At 40.5% G+C, this 26,262-nt stretch overlaps 1 protein-coding gene across 3 annotated transcripts in view; it reads left to right on the top strand.

Annotated features, from left to right (window-relative positions):
• The first annotated feature begins 411 nt into the window (after nucleotides 1-411).
• Nucleotides 412-26,262, top strand: part of DNAH3 (dynein axonemal heavy chain 3) — a 104,687-nt gene continuing 78,836 nt past the window's right edge. For all 3 annotated transcript variants that reach the window (XM_048867021.2, XM_075132719.1, XM_075132720.1), the window contains exons 1-13: nucleotides 412-490; nucleotides 1,140-1,262; nucleotides 3,838-3,939; nucleotides 7,903-8,128; nucleotides 9,545-9,614; nucleotides 11,390-11,579; nucleotides 12,172-12,361; nucleotides 18,085-18,280; nucleotides 19,344-19,469; nucleotides 23,041-23,236; nucleotides 24,261-24,440; nucleotides 25,324-25,460; nucleotides 25,608-25,713. In XM_048867021.2, coding sequence (XP_048722978.1) covers nucleotides 1,230-1,262; nucleotides 3,838-3,939; nucleotides 7,903-8,128; nucleotides 9,545-9,614; nucleotides 11,390-11,579; nucleotides 12,172-12,361; nucleotides 18,085-18,280; nucleotides 19,344-19,469; nucleotides 23,041-23,236; nucleotides 24,261-24,440; nucleotides 25,324-25,460; nucleotides 25,608-25,713 — 1,752 coding nt within the window. In that variant the 5' untranslated portion in view covers nucleotides 412-490; nucleotides 1,140-1,229. The remainder of the gene's footprint in view (nucleotides 491-1,139; nucleotides 1,263-3,837; nucleotides 3,940-7,902; nucleotides 8,129-9,544; nucleotides 9,615-11,389; nucleotides 11,580-12,171; nucleotides 12,362-18,084; nucleotides 18,281-19,343; nucleotides 19,470-23,040; nucleotides 23,237-24,260; nucleotides 24,441-25,323; nucleotides 25,461-25,607; nucleotides 25,714-26,262) is intronic.

The following is a 26,262-nucleotide window of genomic DNA, read 5'->3' on the forward strand; positions in this document are numbered from 1 at the left end:
ACCCAAATTTCTGGGATCCCATGGATTTTGGTTTGGAACCAGAATAAAAAGTGCCTGGAGAAGTTTGGATTCAGGGATTTGAATCCCTATGTTTTTTCCCTTTCAGATCTGAGGTTTTTGATTTGCCTCTCCTCTGCTGGATAGGTGGCTCCCCCAGCCCTACCCCAGGTAACTGTAATCTGTCCCAAAACATCCCTGTAATTTTCAACAATATAATAGCAAACAAGCTGATAGCAGTGACGACTGATTCCTGAACCATTCCTTCCTGGCTACAGCAGTACATAAGATTACACTGGGAGGAGTTTTTCTTCAGCCATTGTGGAGGAGGGGGAAAGCAGGGAGGGGGGAAAGGAGTCATTCTTATGTCTCCTAGCAACAAAAATGCTGTCACCTTGGCTACCAGGCTGAGAAGTGAAAGGCAGAGTGTCAGAGAAGTTCACTTGCATTAGGAGCTGCAGCCAGGCAGGAAGGTGGATAAGAAGCAAACCAGGTACCAAATCTCCTCTGCCCCGTTCCTCTCCCTCCCCCCCCGCCGCCCCCCCCCAAAAAACTAAATTAAGAAGAGGCTTAGTGGGCATTGTCTGTCTCTCTGTCTCCTTCACACTTTGATGTTTGTTCACTTTTCACAGCAATAAATGTGTGTGAAATTGTTTACTTAAACCCACAAATTTGTGGCATTCGAAAAGGAGTAGGTGGGAGGCAGCGTGGAAGGGAAGGGGAAAGAATATGGGGTAGGTGGGGGGGAGAAAGGAGCTTGGCATGGAAGGAAGCAGAGAAGAGACCTGGGGGTGGGAGCAGTGGAAGCTAGAGAGCTTAAGGAAGGAGGTGAGTGGAAGAAAGCTTGGGACAGTTGGAGGGGGATAGAAGAGAGTTTGAGATGAGGTGCAGGGAAAAAGTGAGCTTGAAGTGGGGTAGAAAAGGAAGAGAGCTTGTGTAGCAGGGAGAAGAGATCTTAGTGTGGGCAGCATGGGAGAGGGAGAAGACAACCTGAGGAAGAGACAGGTGGAAGGAGTTTGAAGAGAGCTGTTTCCTTCCAGCTGTTGGGATGTCTGGAAGGCAGGCATCTATTTTAACACTTGCTCTAGTCTCCTGAATGGAAACTCTGTCCTGAAACTATTTCCCTAATTTTCTGTATGCAGGTAGCTAATACGAGCTCATTTATTTTAAGAAAAATATTGACCTAATCTGTACATTTTAACAAACAAGAAACAATTTGACCAAAGTTTACAATGAAGCCAACACAGACTCCAAGGCTCCTGAGGGTAAGTGAGTGATTTATTGTTGGGGCTCTGTGAAGTATTCACAATGAAATTTGAAAACCTTGAACACAATTGGCACTTTATCATTAAGGATTCTTCACGATCCTTACTGCTGGTTACAGATCAGAGTGTTCAAAGAAGCTCCATGTGGTTAAATATTAATCACACGTTAGCCTCTGTAAAATATTCCCTCTGAAAAGGTAATATTGCTCAAGCACGCTGTTAAAAGGATATTAATTTTTGGAATGGCTTTTATAGCATGTCAAGAGCTGCCTTAGCAGGAATATTCACTTTCCTACCAACTCCTGGAACTTTAAGGAAGAACAAACTCCTAATAAACTCTATTGTTTGTTCACTTTAAAAACAAACAAACAAACAAAAAATGCCAATAAATTCTGCAGTCTTTAATCAAGTGAAATTCCTGATGACTTCAGTGGAGTTTTGCTTGATTAAGGACCATGGAGTATGGCCCAAAACTATGATTTATCTTGTATATTTGTGTGCTGGAGAATAGTCTATGGAGGTCAATCAGCTTCCTTCTTTTATAAATCCGATTTATAAATGAGCTCTTCACTGGGTGTCAAAAAAGAAGGAATTTGATTGGCTGTATACAGTTGGGACTGTCTTTCTGCTATAGCCACATGGATCAAGAGTCAATAGCCTCTTGCTACAAAATGTATCAAAGAAACATCCTATAGAAATAATAATACATTCTGGAAGTGTAATTATAACTGATAATACGTGCCCTTTTGATGGTGATTTAATGCACTGGCCTTCAAATACAGTGCACTTGAATGTTACATGTTTCTGGTATCACTTACCCATCTGCTGTAGTTGGGTTTTATGGCTCTTTTAAGGGATATAGACTTGGAAGAATCCAAACAATAGTTGTTGCAGTATGGTACTATAGCTTTCTGTAATCCTTTAATGTGCTTCCTAGCTCCATATGGAATGTTACCTGGGTTTATATATATATATATATATATATATATATTTGGGCTGTCAAGTGGTTAAAAAAATTAATCACTATTAATCGCATTGTTAAACAATAATAGAATAACATTTATTTCAATATTTTTGGATGTTTTCTACATTTTCAAATATATTGATTTCAATTACAACACAGAATACAAAGTGTAAAGTGCTCACTTTATATTTATTTTTGATTACAAGTATTTGCACAGTAAAAAAACAAAACAAAAAAGTATTTTTCAATTCGCCAAATACAAGTACTATAGTGCAATCTCTTTATCATGAAAGTTGAACTTACAAATGTAGAATTATGTACAAAAAAACTTGCATTCAAAAATAAAACAATGTAAAATTTTAGAGCCTGCGAGTCCACCATTCTTTGCTGCTAGTTTCGTTTTATATAATTTCCTTGGGCACCTCCTGAACCCTGCACACAGAGAAGAAATTATAAGAGGGGGAAATGTATTGAGAAAATTCCACATGGAATGCCAGAAAGCTGTCTCAGCACATCAGCCCCTCAAGGGGGCTGCTGAGGAAATGTTTCTGTGACTTGGTAAATGTTCTGAAATCCACATTTCAGAGTAGCAGCCGTGTTAGTCTGTGTTCGCAAAAAGAAAAGGAGTACTTGTGGCACCTTAGAGACTAACAAATTTATTTGAGCATAAGCTTTCGTGAGCTACAGCTCACTTCATCGGATGCATTCAACCCACACTGAAATCCTATGGGTTTTAGTGCACATGTGAAGAGCCCATCCCTCTGCTCTGTTTTCTGTTCTTCTCTATCCTGGCAGCACAGTGTCCTTTGGAGTTGTAAAGTTCTTGACTCCCTGAATTGAAATTGAAATAATTTTTGAACTCTAATTTCCTTCGCCCAGTAAAAGCCCTGTATTTACCTTTTGCATTTCACTCAACTTAGACAGGCATTAGTCAGTTTCACTTTCTGGTATACATTCACTGTTACAATGCTGCAATATTTAGTTGGTTCCAAACCTGCTAGAGCAAACATTCAAAGCAAAACAGGTGTGGTGGCTGACTGGTTCAGGTGCTTGACCAGGATCCTGAAGGGTGTGGGTCTGAGTCTTGTTTGATCTTACAGTGAAATGCTGCTTGCAGTTCACCTAGCTACAAAATGGGTATCTAATGCACAGGGAAGTCAATAGAGGTTGGAAGTCATGCTGGCCATGTCATTTCCTTGTGGTCCTGTTGGCTACACCTAACTGTGTGAGCCATCTGTGTCTTGAGGCAGACTTTGATAAACACTTTAATATTTTTTCTAACATGAGCACTTTGTTGTTGTTGTTTTTAATTAAACCTAAATTTTGGAATATCAGCTTTTGCTCCAGAGTTTTTATCCACCAGTGAAAGATGCTTCCAAAGTCAGGTTTTTCTTTGAAATAGACATATTTCTCCTAAGGCTGTGAAGAGGTCAAAGATGACAGTGCTGCCAGAAAACCTGATTTGCTCTGAGTAAGAATATCCGTTTTCTCTTACGTTAGAACAGTTGCAACATACTATTCTTCAAGTGACTCCATCCTCCATGAATAAAGTCCTTTGTCAAATGGTGCAGTTCAAAATCTTTTTGTAAAACATATTTTTATTCTCTCTAGTCCCAAAATAATTCTGTGTATAATATGAGTTATTCCAAAGGGATACCAGAGTTGCCACCTCTGCCGGCTTCAACCAAAACAGAACCCTCAGAACTGTATCAGGTATGTGTCATCTTTTCTCCCAAATAAAACTTTTAAGTAGAGTACTGGAATGCCTGCAGGCATTGGATATTTTCAGGTTTTAAGCTGATGATGAGGTAAAAGGGCAGGCGAGGCTGCTAATCAGGTTTTAGATTCATCTAACTCTCCCCCTTTCCAAATATTATATAATTATACAAGAGCCTAGTTACCTATGCTAGTTACATTACTGAAAACTCTTTTGAAAAGCTCTCAGCTACCATGGTGATGGGCGAGGTATAAGAAACTGAATAGAATACAGCCTGTGAACTTTCAAAAGAGATTTTAGGGAGTATGAGTGCACTTTAACAGCAGTATGAATGCCTGTTTCCTTACTGATAAGATTAACCACATCGATCATAAGAAAAACCCACAACAGGAGTTGTAATGTGGTTTTATCATCTATTGTAAATTGGCCAACTGTATCATTATCATTTTTTACTAAAGCTCATGATAGACTGGGGAAGAAAAAATGTTGCATCAGTAACACAAATAGAAGGAAGTTACTTCATGTCTTAATAATCTGCCTTTCCAGAGGTCATATGGTGATGGCCAGCTGAGCAGTCATGTTTAATTGCAGCTCCCGAGGGAATGGAAAGAAAAGAGAGGGAATAGAAGGCAGGATGTCAAGAACCTATTAAAAAAAGCTATTTTAAATTATTAAAAACTTGATGCTAGTAATGATGTCATGCAAAGGGAGGTGAAAAAGCAAATAGCTATGTTTTCATTGCATTATTTTATTAGGTGAGGAAAGGTTAAGCGGGATGAAATGTGAGAAGTGGAATATGCATTTAAAATGGGAGCTATAGAAACCGTGATCTGAAGAACATTCATACTGTATAGGCATGAGCATTTCCTCTCTCTAGGTGTGAAAATATTTTGTAAGGAATCTACTACCTGATCCCATCCCACAGCCTTTATATATATGAGCCTTCCCATTAAAATTGGGACTACAGGACATAAGTTTAACAGAGGGAACAATCTAGGTGTGGTGTTCTGTCCCATCTGGTGGCACTGAGACCACTTAGAGAGAGAGATTAATGAGTCTGCTCTACAGCCTTAGCTAAGGGTCATATGGCTTTTAGCTCATGCAGTAGAGGCTTATGCACTAAGCTCTAGAGATCCCAAGTTTGATCCCACCCGCCAACCCGGCCTGTTGGTGTTACACAAGCATTTAGGCATAAGTGTTGCAAACATTTCCTCTTCTCTCAGCTGATTAACAGAGTAGATCCCTTTATAGCACTGCTTGAAGAGGACTTGAAGGGATAGAGAATTGGGGAGGATGAGGAAAAATTCAAAGTTACAAAAATGTAGGAAAAAAAGAGAAGAAATGAAACGGAGATGGCCTAAGATAAAGCCTATTAAATAATTTGTTGATACATGTATTGATTGATAAGGCCCCATTAAAGACATGTGTGTAAGTGTATGCAGGATCAGGCTCTAAGAGTGATACAGGATCAGGAGGATGTTATGAGAGGAAGAGACAGTGTCTCCCCAACCATAAGCGCCAACTCCTTGGGTGCTCTAGGGCTCAAGCACCCATGGGAAAAAAAATAGGGGGTGCTCAGCTCTCACCAGCCACAGCTGTTCAGTGGAGACCGCCAATCAGCTGTTTGGCAGCTGGCGGAGGTGCTCAGGAGAGGGCGCAAAGCAGCGAGTTGCTGGGGGGCTTTGGGGAGGGGCCAGAGTGGGGGCGGGAAGAGTGGGCTGAGGGCTGGGCCTTGGGAGACGTGCTGGAGCAGGAGCGGGAAGAGGTGGAGAGGATGGAGTGTCAAGGGAGGGGCTGGGGAGACGCAGAGCAAGGGTAGGGCCTCAGGGCAGAGGGGGGGTGGAGCACTCACCGGGAAAAATAAAAATCACCTCTGTCCCCAACTGTCATTCCCGTGAGCCAGATTGGCTTGTTTGCCATATATGCTAGTCAGGCTGTGTGAAGTGACAGACTGTGTCCTCAGAAGGGGGCAGATAGATACAACTACATGATGTCTAATAACAGGTTTCAGAGTAGCAGCCGTCTTAGTCTGTATCCGCAAAAAGAAAAGGAGTACTTGTGGCACCTTAGAGACTAACCAATTTATTTGAGCATAAGCTTTTGTGAGCTACAGCTCACTTCATCACTCCGATGAAGTGAGCTGTAGCTCACGAAAGCTTATGCTCAAATAAATTGGTTAGTCTTTAAGGTGCCACAAATCCTCCTTTTCTTTATGATGTCTAATGTGGCATTTCCTGGCTGCCAGCAAGGGGACTGTTTCTTCCTCTAAGTAAAGCACAGCTTCCATGTCTGATACAGTAGCTTAGAAGGCCAGTAGTCAATTCTTCAGGGGACACAAGCTGTAGAAGCTTTTTTCTGCTGCCGAAAGCCCAACATTATTTATTTTTTTCCACAACAGTCTACATTTCAGACACATTTTCCAATTATTCCATGAAGTTCCAATAATGACTGAAATAAGTTAAGAACACCATTCGTATTTCAAGAATATTACCATATACAGTCATATAACAAATCAGTTGTTCATTCTAAATTGCCATTGTTAGAATATATTATACATCAAGACAAAGTTGGAATACATGTAAAAGCATCACTATGCTGGCTATAAATCAAACCAATGAGTAAATAAAATATATACTTGATGATGAAAATCAACCAGATGTATTTTTTACATGGGTTATTCTTTAAACTGGAGAAACTAAAGAAAAATATTGGTTATGGTATTTTCATCTCAGGTTTGTGTGACTTTTACCAGTAAAATGATTCCAGAGTGTAAACATCATAACTAGTGCTGGTCTGAAAATGGAATTTCTCCCTCACAGGAAATTGCAATATTCCAAAATTTGTTTTCATCCTGAATCAGGACAAGTTGGAATCTCAAAATATTTTGTAGAAGGGAAATTCTGAAATATTTTGATTCAGATATATCAAAAGAGCCTTCTTGAAACATTTTTGATAATGCAAAACATTAGTATATAATATTAAAGATTATAGATATTAAAATAAAAGTTAAAATTCAAAAAATTAAAGGTTGAAATGAAACAAAGTCGGAATGAAACAAAATGATAAAGTAGAAACAAAATTCTCCCTTTTGAATAGTTTCAACATGTTTGCATTGATATTTTCATTGATATTTTGTATATTCATGCAAAACGCTTTGATTTTGACAACTACATTTTCAAATGGAAAATTATTCCATCAAAAAAAATTGACCAATCGTCTGATATGAATGTTGACTTCAAAAATAAACGATTTGTTTTTAGTTTACTGCTCATTTGTGTATTGCATATGATCTTCAGCATGTTGTAAAAAATCAAAATCAAAATAGGTTCATTTCACTAAGTCCACTGAAGTTGCACCAGGATACAATTGAATCCGACTGTTTTAAAAGGAGGGACCAAATGGTTCAGTGGTTTGCTCACCCACTTTCACCTCTCCGGTGGTGGTTACTACGGCTTAGGATGGTAACTACCAAAAGTTGATGGCAGTTCAGTGGCCTGCATGAAATTTGTTTAGTGTTTCTCAGCGACAAAACATCCACATCACAGGAAACATCCCTGGAACTGACACTGACCAACTCTCTGGGTGGCTGGTTCAGCAGACTGACCGAGGATCATGTGGTTGTGGAGAGTGATGTGCCCTTGTTTTTTCCTGCTCAAGGATGAGGCTCACTAGCAGGGCAGTGTGGGGAAGCTTGTAGTGCTGCTGCCTGCATTGTTGCTTGTCTATACCTTCATTCTTCAGGCCTGTCAATCTGGAATTTTTCATGAGCGTTATATAAACATACAGATTTTTTAAAATAGCAGTCAGTGCAAATGTGAACTGGTGTCGGTGATGTGGTAGAGCCAAGAGTTTTAGGCTGACTTCAGGCTAAGAAATAGCACTTATTCTTGTGCTAGCTACAGGAAGACACTACTTAGATAGCCCAATGACTTAATGATATTACTATTTTTCAATTTCAGCTTGTCCTTAAGAACAGCTATTATCCTCCTTTGATGCAAAGAGTGTCATGGACTTTGGCCGTTCCATTTAAAGAACAACGTTATTACCGAAGCCCGAGTGATTCCATAGCTAATAACTACACACTTACTGCACGTGATCTAAAACTGAAAGATCTGCATAAAATGGTTCCCCCTGCAATGGCGAGAGCAACGTTGGGTTCAGTGAAGCAGAGGGCAGTCTCACCACGTATCCATACTTGCATATATTAGCACGTTGTCTAATGGTTCATTTGATCTCTGCATATTTAATTAGCAGTACAAATCTGCAGTCACTGTAATCCTGACCTTCTCTTCTATTAATCTTTCTCGGGTGAAGTTTGGATATGAAATGGCCAGAGGTTTAGCTCATAGAACTTGAGCAAGAAAGAGACCCATGCCAGATTAGCTAATGGCTCCATGGTTAGGGCACTTATCTCGGATGCCAGAGATCCCACGTTCAGAGACTGGGCCTTGAACCTCTATGTCCTGTATCCTAATCACCAGGCTATTGGTTATTCTGAGGCAGGGTGGTATCATGTTTTATCACAAAAAATTCTGAATGTCTTGTTTTCATTTCAGTGTGGACTGAAACCAAATTTCAAAACTTCAAAATTTTTCACAGACCAGAATTCTTATTTTCCAGCAAGTCGTCAACAGTAGTCAGTAACAACAGCAGACTGATTCTTTCATAATGTGCAGGGGCAACAGAATCCTTTTATTCACCTAAAATCTCCTTCCGAGTGAAGAGCCTTCTATGGTATGCAAACACAAGGTCACAACAATTTAAAATCCACTTTTTAATTTGTGAACTTTCTTCTGAGGATTCTGGCATCTCATCATAAACCACTGCTATTGGTGAGAGATTGCTATAATGTAGTATGCTAACTTCCCATTACTTACGGTACTTTATTTGTCTAAAGCTGTTGTCTGTTAATCCAGGCCCGTTGCTTCCTTTCTTTTCATCTTGGCAAATGTTTGGGAATTTGACAAAAGAGTTTCAGTATCCACTTTTTCTCTTGCACACTACTTAAGTAGGCTCTGTTTTGGTTCACTAAGCCTCTTACCATTGTTTCTTCACCTGTTTTCTTGAATTCACATGCATCTCAAATGAATAAAAGTATGTGAAATGGAAGGCTGTCATAATCAGGGTCTGTTTCCTTGAAGAAAAGGCATTATATGGTGATTGATTATTTATATGTCTGAATAGCCTCTCATAACAGCCTCTTGTCCATAAATTAGTCATATATAGTGAATTTGGTAGAACTTCATATTTTATCGCACTACCTTTAGGTATTACATTGCACTACCTATATGTAAAAGTTAGAAATATAGGTCCTATTTCACGAAAGCATTCCTATTGAGGAAAACACTTAAACATTCACGTCAATGGAACTTAAGCACATGCTTAAGGTTAAGCACACGCTGAATGCTTTCCTAAACCTCAGTTCAGCAAGGTACTTCAGCATGTGTTTAAGGAAGTTGTTGAATCAGGACCCTAGCCCTCTATGTGCAGATTATATTTTTCTGTTATTTCATTGTCTGTTGTAGTTAATATATGTATCTCTGCTTTGCAATAACTTGAAATAACCTTATTACAAATTATTTTCTTGACTGATACTTATAGCTTCAAAAGAATTTGCACCTTCTGAGAAGAGGCTCAAACTTACACAAATAAGTAAATGTGAATCTGATAGGTAATGTACCATAGTTGATCATAAAGACATGGAGTGGTGAAATCAGTCTCAGAATTAGAGCTCTGCAGTTTGACATACTTACGGTATCCTGGTGCTTTAATTTTTCTCTTAGTTTGGATGTAGTTATAATAAAATTTTATGTTTTTTATAAAATCTGTTTGTGAAATTCCTGCCTGAGCAGAGAGGGCCAGCAGAAAGCTTAAGTGGCACTTTTTGCTGGTCCTCTGCAGAGGGATGAATTTCACTTCTAGCATATAAGATGGCACATTTAATGAATTGTGATAATGAATCATTTCCCTGGGGTGTGCATAGATAGATGATATATTCACAGGCAGAGGTCACAAGACAACTAGAAATATGCTTTAATTACACTATCAGTTTTTTAGAGATACAGTACTTTTGGATAGTGGGAAAATACTGGTTTCTTTTCTCCCAATTCATCTCTATGCCCAGACATTACCTGTTCCCACCTTCCCCTGACTCCCCATCTGATCTGTCTCCCATGTCCTGGGCTCCAGTTGGTTCCCGTTTCTCCCCACCCTTTGCCTATGTTCCCTGTCCCTACAGACTCCCAATCACAATCTCCTTCCCTGGCTCCTTGTCCCAGTCTTCTTGCCCATTCAGTTCCAGTTTTCCTCTCCACTCCCCTGCTGCTAGCCTCCAGGCCCAGTCTCAGTCTTCCTCATCTGGGACCCCTATACTCAGTCTACTCTCTCCATCGTCTCCCTCCCCTCCCCCCACAGATCTTCCCTCTGCATTCAGTACAGGCTCCTGCAAGTGTGTGTGGAGGTTGGGGAGGTCATTGAGAGAAAAAGAGAGATAGACTCCCTGTTCTCAGTTCAGGTGCCTGGACCATCATGGCCATCAGGAGCCACTGTGGATACCCTGATGTGGGGTCAGGGCCCTGGCTGGCGCACTGGCAGGGGCCCACTCAGTGGCCATTTTGGACCCCACATTTCAAACCCCTGCCCCATGCATGGGACACTAGAGCTGCTCAAAGAAAAGATTACCAGATTGTAACATGAGTTAAAAAACCCACAGAACATATTTTTCTCTAGTCTCATTCTTGGAAATGGCTGAACCACTTTGACTGTAATTATCCATAGGTATTCAACCTCAGGTAGACACCTGGCATGGAAAATTTCAGCCTAAATGGTTAAAGTTTGGCAAAATTATACGCAGCTGAAAATGGATCTGATGTAAAATGTCAGTCAAACTTAATAATAGGTGCTACCAGTTTGCCTATAATAACATTACCCACTTTTGTCATTATAATTATCCGTACATATTTTTATGTTTTGTTTATTTTGATATAAAAATAACTAAAAAGATGCCTAGCCAAGACACTAGGTGCCCCATCACATATTAACAATGCAATTTAAAAGTCTGCAGCATTAAAATGATCAGCCATCCCTCTCTGAATGCCCTATCAAACAGTTGTCTTTTGCAGCATGCCCAGAAGGTTACCAAATTTGGACTATTTCAGACTGGGGGTTTGTGTATATATACTGTAAGATATATTGCCCATATCTGTAATATACTGGCTAGTTTTCATATTACAATGTTAGGGAATAAGGCAGCATGTATATTGTTTACAATGAAGCAATTTGGTGTATGGCTGTACTACATCTTCATGAATAGTTGAAGTACTGTAGAAAAGGCCATGTTCATCCTCAGCATAATGCCACTTTAAAACAGGGCATGAATTTGGCCAGAATGTTGTGAGAATGCATCTCTGGTTGTAAGTATACTAAACTGGTGCCCTTTTGTTTCAGAACCACACCAACCCAACTGTACAGTTTAGATTCAAATTCATTATATTCAGATAGACATAGTCCAGAATTAGGCATCATACATTATTCAGACACCCAACCATTGACTCCAGAAGAACAGTTTGTTGTCATGCTTCAACATGAGGAGCAGATACATAAGCAAGAACAGTCACCTTCGGAAAGCGATACAGAGGTATTAACTTTTTTAAATTGAGAAAAGTGATGATAATCATAATCAGGAGTATGAATATGTACAGTTATGCCCACTTAAATTGGGCTTAAATTGGGAAAAGAAGAAAATTTCTATGTACCAGACAAAGCATGTATAAAAACTATATACCACAAACCGTGTTTAAATGTTTCTTTAACCCTAAATCTGCCTCTATGTCCTTCCCAATTGTTTCCTTTTTCTTTGAATAGTTTTTCACACCTCAATCTGTGTTCTCCAAGCCAGTGGGTTGCATCTAAGTGCATCTAACCAAATCCATAACCTCTCATATTGTTGGCTCGCACTTCAGATAGCAGCATTTTACTAAATTTTAGTTGGTCCAGCCCAGGGCAATATATCTAAGCAGATGGAACTACTTTAAAAATTACATCAGAAATTTGTACTGGTTTAAAAGGAACTCAAGTTTGAAATAACTAAGGCACATGATAGTCCAAGTGCCCTACCCTTGCAAAAAAGGTTGAGGAGATTAAAAAACAAACAAACCTGGAAAGTATTTCATCATAGTCAGTAGTCTGTCTTAAAAGTCAATATAATAAGGATATTTTTATTTTTACAGAGATATTGTTATTACATACATAATGGAATACGGAAAGACATGCTGGTACCCCAGAGTAAAGAAATGAAAGACATGATTTTAAAGCATATTCCAAATCATTTTCTTACCAACCCAAATCTGGAGAAAGTGCTTCATAGTTTAACAGAAGAGATTCAGGATGACTACCACATCAGTCTCATGAAAAACATTGGTAAGGGGGCAAACCTCTCAGTAGTTTTGGCAGATGCAGTGATTTTGCAGTCCAAAAATAAAGGGCCTCATTTTTCTCTCAGCTCCACATGGCTTACTCCTTTGAGGTCTGTGGAATCACTCTAGATTTCCGTGAAGATACAATCCATGAAAATTTAACTCTAGTTTCATCAAGTATCCTTATTTACTAAGCATCATAAGACTTCAATTAGTATAGAGTCAAATTCGGTAGCCAAGTAGTCTCTGGGCACACCCTTCACATGTAGTTTCCCATTCCTAATGCAGGCTCAAATCATATTAAGAAAGCATAGTTCTGCATAACCTGACAATATCATTCATTGAGACAAATTCATCTCTTACATGGCTCCACTGAATTCCAGTGCTGTTACACCAGGATCCATAAATGTCATGAGTTAAAGGTTTTCATTTAAATCATTACAGGATTAATGAGAATGGAACATATGGAACTGAAATAGGAAATAATTATAGGGTTAAGGTGCTTTTATGTTTGGGCATGTTCAACAAATAGGATAAGAAAATGAAAGAGCTAATACAGAAGATCAGAAGTATTGAAATTCACTAATGTTCAGTTACAGGAGATTGAGTTTGAGGGAAATGATTCTGATAAAACAATGACCTCTCAAGAGTAGCTTTCTCTTCCCTTCTCTTCTTTTTTTCCCAGTAGATTCATTATAATTCTCTAGCTGGACTTTGGTTGGTAGCCCCAGGAACCAACAGCCTTCTTGCTCTTTTCCAAATGTAGCTGATGAGTGGGGATCAGTTCAAAATATTCAACTGGAATTTCCACCTGGGCTTTCCTTACATTCTATATTTTGCTAATGTTAATTGCTATGTTATTTGAATAAGTTACATTGTAAGTTCTCCGGGACAGAGACCTTCCCATCTTTCAGATATATATGTCACTAAAGTACCATGTTTACTTATGTTTCTTTTCCGATCTCTATGATGGCCAGCATATCCCAATTTAAGGGCTTGTCAGATGAGAATATTATAGCAATACAACTTTAAACCACTATAGTTTTACCAGTATAACTCCTGGAGTGGACAAATTTATTCAGGAATAACAATGCCTTTCTCTGGTTTAGTTTATATGACTTTGGTGGTGGTTAAAGCTAAACCAAAAAAAAAAAAAAAAGTCAGTCTTATTCCAGAATAAGAGGATACTGGTACAATTAAACCAGTATAACTGGAAAAATCTCCCATGTGGACAAGACTTCACACGTTTTCTTTACTCCTAAAGGTACTGACCCAGTCGCTTACTCCCTTCAAACAGGTCTGGGAGCCGAACTGACAGTAGAGCATTTGCTCCCCTGTCACAGATCTAGTTCTGGCACAGAAATGCTGGTGTTGTGCCAGGGCTGAAATACCTTTTATGAGATAGGCATGCACACACCTTCTTATGAGCTACTAAGAGGCTGGTTGGGAAGGAGGTTGCCCCTTATATCTGTGTAGGAATCAGAACCAGATTGTCATGTGCACTCAGAACTTAGATAAATCGAAATAAGTACTTATCCCTTTCTTTGCTCCCTCACGGAAGAGCTGTGAGAACCTGCTTTACTAACTAATAGATCAAGCAGTGCGAGCGGCATAGCTGGTCTGCATATGGTGCAGCAGAAATGACTCCACAGTTTGGAATATTGGCATGATGGGTGTTCCCCAGTATGGAGCACCTAGTAATTGAAAGATGTCTTTCTAGGGAGAAAATCCATTTTAAAAGGGGAAATGGGGCAACTTAATCACTTTGATTTATCTGAGCCTCAGGACATGGATGCCAAGGGCTGCAGTAGGGGAACTGAAAGAAAGTATTTGAGGCTATGGCTACATTAGAGAGCTTACAGTGGCACGGCTGCATTGGTGCAGCTCTGTAAGTTCTCTATTGTAGCCACTCTAAGATGACGGGAGAGAGCTCTCCCATCAACTTCATTAATTCACTCCCAATGAGTGGCACCAGCGATGTCTATGGGAGAAGCTCTCCCGCCATCATAGAGCTGTCCACATCGATGCTTAGGTCAGTGTAACTTATGTCACTCAGCGGAGTGGCTTATTCACACCTCTGAGCAACATAAGTTATACCGACATAAGTGGTAGTATAGATGCAGCTTGAGTTACAGAGTGCAGCCAAACTGCTCCCTGTTCAGGGGAACTGGGAGAATGAAGATCTAATTTGAAAGCTTTTGAACCGAGTTGTAAATTTATATGGTTGTAAATCAAGCCAGGTCTATACTAAAAAGTGAAGTTGACTCTGCTATGGCACTCAGGGGTGTGAAGAATCCACACCATTGAGCAACGTAGTTCAGCTGACCTAACCCAGTTCTCCTGTCGATCTAGCGACTGCCTCTTAGGGAGGTGGATTCACTACAGTGACAGGGGAACCCCTCCCATGGCTGTGGTGAGTGTCTGCACCGAAGTGCTACAGCAGCACAGCTTCAGCATTGCAGCTGCGCCATTGTAACTGTTTAACTGTTGACATAACCTCAGAAGTAACTCCACTGAAGTCTAAAATTGATGTGATAATCAGACTTCGATGCTGGATTGCAGGAGGATTCAGTGATCTGTAACGATTAGTGTAGACTCCATCTCAACAGCCGATGGGCACTGTATCTTAGTGTCGTTGTGTATATTATGATGTTGTTGATCTGGCCGGAGGTGAGGGGGTTATCACGAAGTTCAGTCCTGTCTGTGTGACTGGAGTTGGTACTTGCATTGTCTCAATAAATCTCTGATTCTCTAAGCAAGTATTACAAATGGTGGCTTCAAGATGGCAAAAGAAGAAATTTACTGATCATGCAGAGCAGACTGGAATCTGTGAGTACTTGACAGACTTTGAGATGTCGCTCTCTGTGAATGAGTGGACTGAGGAGGGAGCAGCATAGTACCTAGCAGTGTTTTTGGATGGTGGTGCTGGTAAAATACTTTGGCAGCTTCCCAGTGCAGATCTTATAGACATTCATACAATCAGTTATACAACCACTGCGAAGGGGGATTGGCCCTTTTTTGAAATATAGCAAGGAATGGCAAACCAGGAGGACGCTGGAAGGGGAACCCCTACATAGTTATATGTGTGCGCTAAGGAGACTGTTTGATAGGGCTTTTTCTGCATCTGGGAGATGGCTCGAGTGAAGTGGAACCTACTGCACCTCATCTGGAACTGGCATTGCAGAAGGGCATATGCCCAGTGGCAAGCTATGGGAGGATCATATGTGAAAAGTCAGTTTATAAATGGTTGAACAGGGAAATTTCATAACCTGTCAGTGAAGGAGGATAACATACTGGATAAACCTATGGACCAGATTATATACAGAGTTCAAAATCTGGAAGAAGAAATTGGTGTTTCCTTGCAATTGGTGTTTCCTTGAAGGTATCGGATATTAATTTCCAGCCTAGTGGGGACATCTTTATACTAGATGCAGCACTTCAAGAAATGATTGATAGCTAAATGGCTAAAAAATTGGAGGACGTCCAAATGCAAGCTATTCACAGGTGTCCCATGGGTCAGAAGAGACAGACTGTTTCCCAACTGGTCTCAGGCCAGGTGACATTTGCAGGCATTGTGAAAGCAAAGGCCACAGGAGATGGAATTGCCTAAGCAGAGGGAAGCCACAAGAAGGGAAACAAAAAGTTAAGGATGCAGTAGGACCAGCAACTATTAGAATGGTCCATCTGAAGAGTTGCCCAGATACCTGTTACTGTATATCTGGAGACATCACCGGCTGGAAAATCACAATGCTGTTGGACTCAGGGTCTGTAATAAATCTGATCCGTGGTGAACAGCCGGTGCTGAAATGGAAGAAAATTTATATTTCAGGAGTTGAATTGGTGTCTGTTAATCACCAGCCACTGCAAACAGGAGAAACCCAGCTCGCGCTGAACTTGGGTCTGCATACTAAGTAGACTTTTGTTGTGGTCACCAGTATTTCTAGGACTGTTATATTGGGAGTAGATTTAACCTGAGGGCATCATGGGAACTTTTGGGGTGTTAATAGAACACACTTGTCCCTGGACAATATTCAGATGTCCCTGCTGAATGTGGAGCAACTCTTGAGGCCTTAGAGATGTCTCTACCATGCCTATAGTCACAGGACAGAGACGCCAAACAGAGTTGTGGTGAAGTCAGGTCATCATGCAATAATACCCACTGCTTCAGTGTAGGAGCGTTTGAAGCTACCCATTGCCAGTCATGATTGTTGTTTAGCAGACTTTGGTTTCCAGCTGCACCAAATGCAAGAGCACCAAGAGCAATTAATCTGACTGACCAGGAAGTGCAGCTAGCGAAAAAGAAGTTGATGAAGACAGTGACGTAGCTGGTGTCTCAAAGCCTCTCACAGGGACAGAGATCAAGACCTGTGAAGTAGCCCAGTCAGGCAAAGAGCTAGGCGTTGTCTTGACAGAAGCAGCTGTGGAAGGGAATGAAAGAAACTGATTAGAACAGCTGATCTGATGATATGCTAGTGGTTCTCTAGGAATAATGAAGAACTTGGGAGATACTATTGCGTGCAATATCAGATTGTGTTTAAGCCAAGGAGATCTTCTGTGAGGCAGCCCCCATGTCAGATTCTCTTGGTATATGAGGTTGCTGTGAAAAAGATGCTGTTTCAATTCCTCAAAGTGCTTTTCAGGATCCTGAATGCACCAGGGATGTGTCAAAGGGTATTAAATCAACTAACCCACATTCTGAGAACTGAACACATCCTCAATATTTAGATGACTTCATTTGTTTCCATAAAACATGGGATGAACATCTGGGAGGAGTGGAAAGGATTCTCAAGCTTTTTAAGGAGTCAGGATTTAAACGTGTGGGAAATAAATATCAGTTTGCAAGGAATCACATCACCTTCCTAGGACATGTAGTCAGTGAGAATGGGTTGGAGCCCCAACCTCAGAAACTGAACCTTATAAAGGACTGGAAAGTTCCTGCAAACCTGGAGGAGATACAGCAGTTTGTAGGCCTCTGCAGATTCTACGGGAGATTTGTAAAAAAATTCACAGCTCAGGCAGCAGCATTACATCAGCTATGTGACAGCAACTTTTTCTGGATGGAGGAATGCCAATAAGTCTTTGAGTCACTGAAGGAAGGACTTCTAATCCATGCTGTGCTTAAATTCCCAGATCCATCTCATCCATTCACAGTATCCTGTGATGCCTCAAAGGTTGCTGTTGGACTTGCTTGTGAACAAATTGACAAATTTGGTAGGTGTAGACTGGTGGCCTGTAGAGGTCGCAAGATAAATGAGCGGGAAACCAAGTATTCAGCTGTGGAACTGGAGTGTCTGGCTATTGTGTAGGCCCTCAAGGCCTATTACCCCTCTTTAGTAGGTACGGAATGCACAATGTACACAGACCACGGTGCCCCCTTACAAAGCACATCCCAGAAGGATGCCTGTGGAGATGGATTCACAAACTGTCAAGAGGTAGTCTGTGGAAGAGCTAAGAACAGAATCCAGATCATCTGAGTCCCAGGCCTAGGGCCTTACCCACCAGAGGACCATCGCTCTTCTCTTAGTTTGCTGACATAGTTAGTTAATAATGGTCTCAGATAAAATTTTATTACCGTGTTATGTTAATTTAATTTTAAATACACGTAAGAGTAACAAAATTATATTGTGTAATGACAGATGTTTGGTCTGGCACCAGTGTGCAGTAATGTAAATGTGTGGTTTTTAGCAATGCATTCAGTCTTATAATCATTTATATGATTTGTTGTAGTTGATTACATCTTGATGGATCCAGCTGAGAGAGAGAGACTCTTTATTGGAAATATCCCACGTGCTTTTCCTCAGAGAGTGATTCGTGCACCAGTCCCATGGCATAGCATTTACCAAGAAATAAAAAGCTGGAACGAAAACCATCTGTTCATAGTGAATCCAATGATGCTTATGTTACAACACCTCTGGTTTACCGAGTAAGATGTCTTGCTTACTGTCTATTGGTTAGAGTAATTATTTGTATCATGATTTATTTTAATGATTTTTTAGTTCTTGCATTGCTGTGTCATCTGGACACAAGACATTACATTAAAAGCAAGAAACACTGAATCAGCAAGAAACTTATTGTTTCTTCTCATAGTAGGACACCATTTGAGACCCAAGGTACATGCTTGGATGGTTAATCCTTCGTGCTGCTGGGGTTGCTGCAACTACACTTCTCTTTTTAGCATGCTAGCTCGATCAGTCCCTATGGTAAAACACTCCACCCTCAACTTAGAACTCCTAGTCAAGATTTTCAAGTGTCTACTGATTTTTGGTGCTTCCATTTTGGGTTCTCAACTTGACACCTGAACAGGGGCTGATTTGCAGAGAGTGGACACTCTGCTCTTCTGAAAATCAGACCCCTTTAAGATGTCTCAGGTTGGTGATGCAAAATCACTAGCCACTTTTGAAAATCATGGGCGCCCGTGTGGGGTTATGTCAGATTTGTACGCTATTTCAGCTTTGTTATTTGTATTTAAGTAACATTGCATTCTGTGGTCAGGAATCTAACCTGTTGATTTGTGACTTACTGAACATTGCAAGCTGGGACATGTATCATATTAGGCACTGAACCTCAGTGTGTAAAAGCTGACCAGATTTTGAGTTTTTCTTCCTGCAGTTTAGCCAATATGAACACTTATATCTACTTCTGTTAGTGAGCATAGTAAGAGAAGAAACTCTGTCACTCTGCATGTTCATCTTTGGCTGAGTGGAATAATGAATCTGACAAAGAAATGAACCAAATCGTTTTAGGAAAAAGCTATTGTGATATGAAAAAGGCAAATACAAAATGAAATTCAATCAGCCCTGAAAGTTTGCTGATAGTAAAAATGAATCAGAAACATGTAGGGCAACTTATGAAAGAAACAAGTCGCATCAGTGAAAAAGAGTATTCACGTTTTTAACTCCTCATAAGAGCCTCCTGATTATATCCCATTAATTTTACTTTCAATTAAATTAATCACAGCTATCTGAGTTATGTTTTATTTTCCAAAGGTTTAGTGACCTAAGGTTTGTTCGTACAAAAGAAATGCTGTCAGGTGACCTGCCACTGCTGCCCAGTGAATTTGAAGATTTAGTTCGAAGACATTGTATGGAAGCACATGACATTCTTCAGAACAAGTCAGTACTGTATATAAGAACACTAGATGAATAGAATAGTCTTAGAGTGGATATGTACAGGTAACTGCAGTGGGGAAACGCACAAAAATGTGCATCTTCATTTGTTCCTACAAAACTCAATGTTTGCATGTGCAATTATATAAGTGCTAAGTATTACCGCTGACCCATATCCTTCTGTCTTCATGAAAACAAAATTGTGATTTTTTTTTTAATGAAACACCCCAGGAAAACTATGGTAATTTTGCTAGAGTAAGGACTGCATTATGTGGCAGATTATATTATTATATTATCAATAATAATATTATTATATTATTATCACTAGCTGCATGCACAAAAGAATAGTTCGATGCACAATTTACTGGGTTTTTACTTATCCAAAAGGTATGCTCAATGATCAATGGCTCCATGTCTAGTTGGCAGCCGGTATCAAGTGGAGTGCCCTGAGGGTTGTTCAATATCTTTATTAATGATCTGGAGGATGGCGTGGATTGTACCCTCATCAGGTTTGCAGATGACACTAAACAGGGAGGAGTGGTAAATACACTGGAGGGTAGGGGTAGGATACAGAGGGACCTAGACAATTTAAAGGATTGGGCCAAAAGAAATCTGATGAGGTTCAACAAGGACAAGTGCAGAGTCCTGCACTTAGGACGGAAGAATCCCATGCACCGCTACAGACTAGGGACTGAATGGCTCGGCAGCAGTTCTGCAGAAAAGGACCTAGGGGTTACAGTGAATGAGAAGCTGGATATGAGTCAACAGTGTGCCCTTGTTGCCAAGAAAGCTAACAGCATTTTGGGCTGTATAAGTAGGAGCATTGCCAGCAGATCGAGGGACGTGATCATTCCCCTCTATTCGGCATTGGTGATGCCTCATCTGGAGTACTGTGTCCAGTTTTGGGCCCCACAGTACAAGAAGGATGTGGAAAAATTGGAAGGAGTCCAGCGGAGGGCAACAAAAATGATTAGGGGGCTGGAGCACATAACTTTTGAGGAGAGGCTGAAGGAACTGGGATTATTTAGTCTGCAGAAGAGAAGAATGAGGGGGGATTTGATAGCTGCTTTCAACTACCTGAAAGGGGGTTCCAAAGAGGATGGATCTTGACTGTTCTCAGTGGTAGCAGATGACAGAACAAGGAGTTCTCAAGTTTCAGTGGGGGAGGTTTAGATTGGATATTAGGAACAACTTTTTCACTAGGAGGGTGGTGAAGCACTGGAATGGGTTACCTAGGGAGGTGGTGGAATCTCCTTCATTAGAGGTTTTTAAGGTCAGGCTTGAAAAAGCCCTGGCTGAGATGATTTATTTGAGGATTGATCCTGCTTTGAGCGGGGGGTTGGACTAGGTGACCTCCTGAGGTCCCTTCCAACCCTGATATTCTATGATTCTGTGCGTGCATACTTGCAACTGTGCCCACATTTGAAAAATTGACCCTAAAATCCAGAATGAAGCCTTGTACATTATCATATTTGTATTAGTTTTGATATTAGCAGTGTTTACAAACTGTTGCTGTTCTGGTTGATCATCCTAAGCTAAACTTGATAGGCCAAATTGTGTAGTCAAGGAGGGAGCACTGCAGAATTTTTTCTTGTAAAACTCATGTGCTGTTATCAGAGTATAATACATAAAATATTTAATTTTTAAGACAGTTGAAATCCTGCCCCCATTGGCTTCAGAGGGACCAGATTTCAGATGCAAAGTCCATGATACAGAATTTAGTTGCAGAATAATGATCCCCAGTTGCTACATAATGGCCCAATCCTGATCTCAGTGAAATGCATCAATGAATGGCTTAATTCCCATTGACTTCAGTGGTTCACAGTTAGTCCCTAAAGGTCTGATCCAAAGCCTGTGTCATCAGTGGAATTCCTCCCATGGGCTTGAGCGGGTTTTGGATCAGGCCCTACGTCCTGTGGCATTTGCTATATGGAAAATGTTGAGACAGAGCCAAGGCATTTATCTTTCTGGCAAGTGACATTGATTGTGTGGCAAGGTTCTCTTCCTAAGCCTGTTATGTTTTAAACCTGTAGTACTGTAAGCTTTCACAAACTAACCTAGAGAAAGGACACCATCTGACTGATGAAAGTTTCCAAGCTTTAGGAATGTGGGGCATCCATCCTCACAGGATTTGTTGGCTACATCAGTCTTTTCTAGAGCTTTTCATCTAGGAATGTGCTGTTTTTTTTAAAAGCAGGCTAATAATCTTATTTACTTCAATCCATTCAGAATGAATTAAAGAAATAAATCTTGGAGGCCTTGGCATCTTCAGATGTCTCCTCTGAGCTTCAGAACTTTTTTCTGAAACTGGTAGCATTAGCCTAAGCCATTTGGCCTCCCCTATGTGAAGCGTTTGAAATCAGCAGGGCTTGGACTGAAAGCAAGAATGGATGTTTGGTTTAATTCTGCTTAAAGAGGAGTTTGAACGCAGAGCTAGATGTGAATAGGATAGAAATGTCTTTCTTTGAAAACTGCTTATTTCTATCTTCAGTTCTCTACAAATCCTGCTTGAGTCCTGTACTTTTCAAAAAGTTCACAGGAAAGATATTGAGCAGCTCAGGCTCATCGACGTGGTCCTCCACAGGTCCCAGAGCCTCCAGTGTTTGAGGTTTTTAAATTCATTTTAAATTATTAAAAATCATAGAGGGTCTGGGCAGCTTATTAAAAACAAGTGTTAAACTTGGATGACCCTGACCACGCCCACAGGACCACCATGTTCAGCACTGGTAAAGCTCCAGATCCAGCACAGCACTTGAGCGGGTGCCTAACTTTAACTTCATGTGCAACCCCCTGAAATTTGAATCAAGACCCAAGGGAAGAGGTAGAGGGACCTGAGTCTTGATACCTCTTGTCAAACACTGGAGCAAATTCAGCTGAAGACAGAGCCTTATCCTGCCTCTTCTTTCTCACGTTCTCTTCCCTTTCTATCTGTCTTCCTTCCCCTTGGTTCTGTCTCTTTCATTCCTTAGCTCCCTATTCATCTCCCTTTCAGACTGACTCCTCTGTTCCTATTCCACTGCAGTCACCCCAAAAAGTCCTCCCATCCCTTGGGATGTGTCATGTCACAGACACCTGTATCAGCTCCCCCACCTCCACTGAGGCTCCAAGCATAGGCCAGTGGAATTGGTGTCAAGAGCCATTTCACACAGGGCTGCCATGAATTTGCCATTGTGGTTTTTATGAGTTTAAATTAAATTTTCTTTTTGGATACTCTAAAAATAATATCATATTTATAAAAATCCAGCTGAGGGGATTGAAAACTGTATCACACTGAAAATTGTCATGCTAGACCAAACTCTACTTATCTGGTTTTGTGTTGATAGACTAGCACTGTGGAACACCCCCCCCCACACACACACACACACACCGCCACCAAAGTAGGCATCCCCAACTCAAGCAATCAATATCTTCAAGGTTTTTGGTCCAGCTTTGTTTGACCTTCAATTAAAGACCAGTCTCTTCTAGACAGCTGAGTTTTGCTGGTTCCTTGGGTGACTGCTTAGTGCAGGTTTCATTACATACAGCACATTAAGTCTATAGGGTTTTTAAATGTTCTGTGCTTTTTGTTTTATTGTAGGTGGATCCCAACTTGTGCATCCCTCTTTATTGATCAGAAGGAGATGTGGCTTCATTTGGCACCCCAGAGTGACTATGATTCCCCTAAGCAAATTGAAGAGTATTTTGCTTCTGTTGCAAATCTCATGTCATTACAGCTACGCGAGATGGTTATTAACTCTTTGGAAGACCTCCTGGCATTTTTTATGATATACAAGGTATATGGAATGAAATGGGTTGCTGTTGTTTCTTTTCATTGTGATGTAGAAATAGGAATCTATACATTCCTCAAATCAAATACCTTTTCAGGGGTAAATGCCCAGGATTCCTCCTGCCTTCCAAACTTATGGCCTGATTCTGTAAAGCCATGCTGGTATTCAGTAGGACTTCTTGTGTGATCAAGAACAATTCACTTGTGTAAGAGTTTGCAGGATCAGGACCATAATTAGCAAGTTCTAAAAGTTTTCAGCTATTGATGTGCATTGCTGTAGTTTTGCTGTTTAGATAGGCTCTGATCTAGCAAAGTACTTTAGCACATGTTTGACTTTAAACATGTAAGTAGTCCAATTGAAGTCAAAAGTGCTTCAGTGCTTTGCTTATTCTGTCCCATAAAATCATATGTGTGTACAGGCAATAACTACTTATTAATATATGTGGTGCTATGACTCCAGCATATGAGTGCCTATCATTTCTTCCCTTCAGTAACATGGTTGTGTCAGTAGTTAAGTATCACCCAGGATCTGCTATAATCAGCTACGTAAAATATTTGTAAATAGCACAGATTTGGCTGGATTATGGCAAACAGCCATAGAAGCATATTGACAAAGTGTGGAGCTGCACCCGCCTTGTACTAAGGTTTGCATTTGGATGGCGATGATTTATGATTTGTACTGCAGTAGCTCCTAGATGAGGCCCCCAGACATTGTGCCAGGTGCTGTGCAAACAATTGGGATGCAAACAAAATAATTAAAAGCTAAATAATTAAAAATGATTATCACTCATTAGGGGTTTGATTCTGTGAGGTGATCAGGGCTCTACTTCCATTGAATCAGTGAGGACTGTGCGGGTCAGTACCTTGAGAGATCAGGCTCTAGATCAGGATGAAGATACTGGTGGTGCAGTGTATTAAAAAGATCTCAGTTTATGTATGGGATTTTAAGTCATTTTTGAATGACTTTTGAGTTGTGCATGTTATACTTAATTAGTTCAGCATTTATTGTTTTTGTGCTTTTTTCCCTTGAGGATGGGAATGACTTTGGAGAACCATATCAAGAAATGCAGTTCTTTGTCCCTCAAATACTAATAATCAAACTCAATGTGGAGGAACCCAAAATTGTGTTTCAGCCACTTTGGAAAGATTGTTGGAATTTAATCTACTACTGTTTCATGGAGATCCTGCGGACCTCGGAGGGACTTCTGAAGGTATAGGGTAAAAGAAGGGAGATGGGCTGTATTGTGCAGAGAATGCTGCATGCAGAATGAAACCTATAAGTCAACCTTCAGCTAATAAAGTGATGAGTGTGGTATAAAAACTCCGATACAGAAGACAAACAGAGTTACGTATGGGTAGCTGGCTAAGCTTTAGTGATTATAGTAGAGAACATAGAAAGGATTCCTGCTCACATCCAAGCTGCTTTATTGCTTTGGTGTGATCTCACATACTGTTCAGAAACAAGGAATATGTGTTGTCAAGTGAAAGCTATTCCAACAGTACAAATAATTATTACCTCTGCTCTCTGCTAATTTTCTTACAATAACAGATTTTTCTACAACTATTCTAAGTGGGAACACTTTGTTTTTCATGACAATTGGAAAAGTGCAAATGTTCTGATTATGTTTTCCCATTTATTCCATTCTATTATATAAAAGCGTCCTCTGGGATTCTTTAATGTTCCTAAGTAAAATGTTCATAAAGTCGGCCCAATTTTTAAACACAGGCTCTAACAGAGCATCAGAATCTTGCATTTGAGTGCTCAAATCAGTATTTAGGAATGTAAATGCCAATGCCTAAAAACATACTGGATGCCACTGAATGCCTGCTCAAGTGCCTAAATATGTGATATTTGAAGTCCAGTGGCCCACTTATTCTGAGCTTACTCCTGACTATGGTCCTGTTTCAGCAAAGCATCAAAGCATATTCCTAAAGTGCGTGTTTAATTGCTTTGCTGAAGCAGGGCCAGTGTAGTGCAGGATGCTGTTTCTGCCAGATCACTAGATAGGTAGAATTCTGCACTTCTAGCCATGGTGTGAAATGCCCTTGCTTTTCCTGTAGTATGCTGTATTTGTGTTGTGGGGTTCCTTCTAGGTAGAAATGCAACTCTTTCCAGAATTAAAAAAAGATGACGCCACTCTTCGTACAGTGAAAGTGGATGAATCTTTGGTTTCAGAATATGTGAACAAAACTGCCAGGATATTTGATAGCAACGTGGTTGGTCCACAGAAGTAAGTTTTTGCTTTTAACTTTGATGCTTATCTAGATCCACCAGCATGTTAAGGCAGCATCAGTGTCATTTTTGCATATTTACTTCCCATTGCCATGAAGCCTAATTTGGGGATCTTGTGTTTGATTTACAATCTTCTGTGTTTAAGGTACTTAAATGTGTACAAGAAATACAGTGATCTTTTGAACAACAATGCAGAACAAGACATTACTGATTTTTTGAAGGAAAGCCATTCTCTAGATGATTTCACTAAGGTAACATCTAATAGTATTATTATTACTAATCACTCATACAACAGTCAACATTTACATGGCAGTTCACAGACACAGATCACAACAAGTTTTCCACCCCATGCTTTCTAGTCTAAGGGCTTGATACACCCTTGTAGGTACAGAGGAGTGGGGACAATTTACATCCACCCTTGCCTCTAGGGCAGCTGTGCCAGGTTATGCTGGGGAGGGCAAAGCTATGTTCCATGCAGAGTCCTGCTAGAGGAGGCTGTCCAGAATGTGTACTGGATCAGCACATCCTCTCTTTGTCCCTCTGCTCCCCTCTCCTTAGCCAAGCCCACGCGCTTTCTATGCTGCTCCTGCTGGGCTGGAGCCCTGGCTGAGTGCAGTTTTTGCAGGCAACTTGTGCCATGACACCCATGTGGACTTTTCATTATTGGGGACCTCCCGCTGGGTTCTGGGGTTGGGAGTGATTTGAGCCCTAAATGGGTAAACATGGATTGTTATTTCTGTTTAAAATATATTATCCACCTGGTGGCTGACAGATAATTCTTTGCCCTCATGTAGCATTTC

This window comes from Caretta caretta, chromosome 10 (assembly GCF_965140235.1).
Source record: "Caretta caretta isolate rCarCar2 chromosome 10, rCarCar1.hap1, whole genome shotgun sequence".
In the NCBI taxonomy this organism is placed as follows: Eukaryota; Metazoa; Chordata; order Testudines; family Cheloniidae; genus Caretta; species Caretta caretta.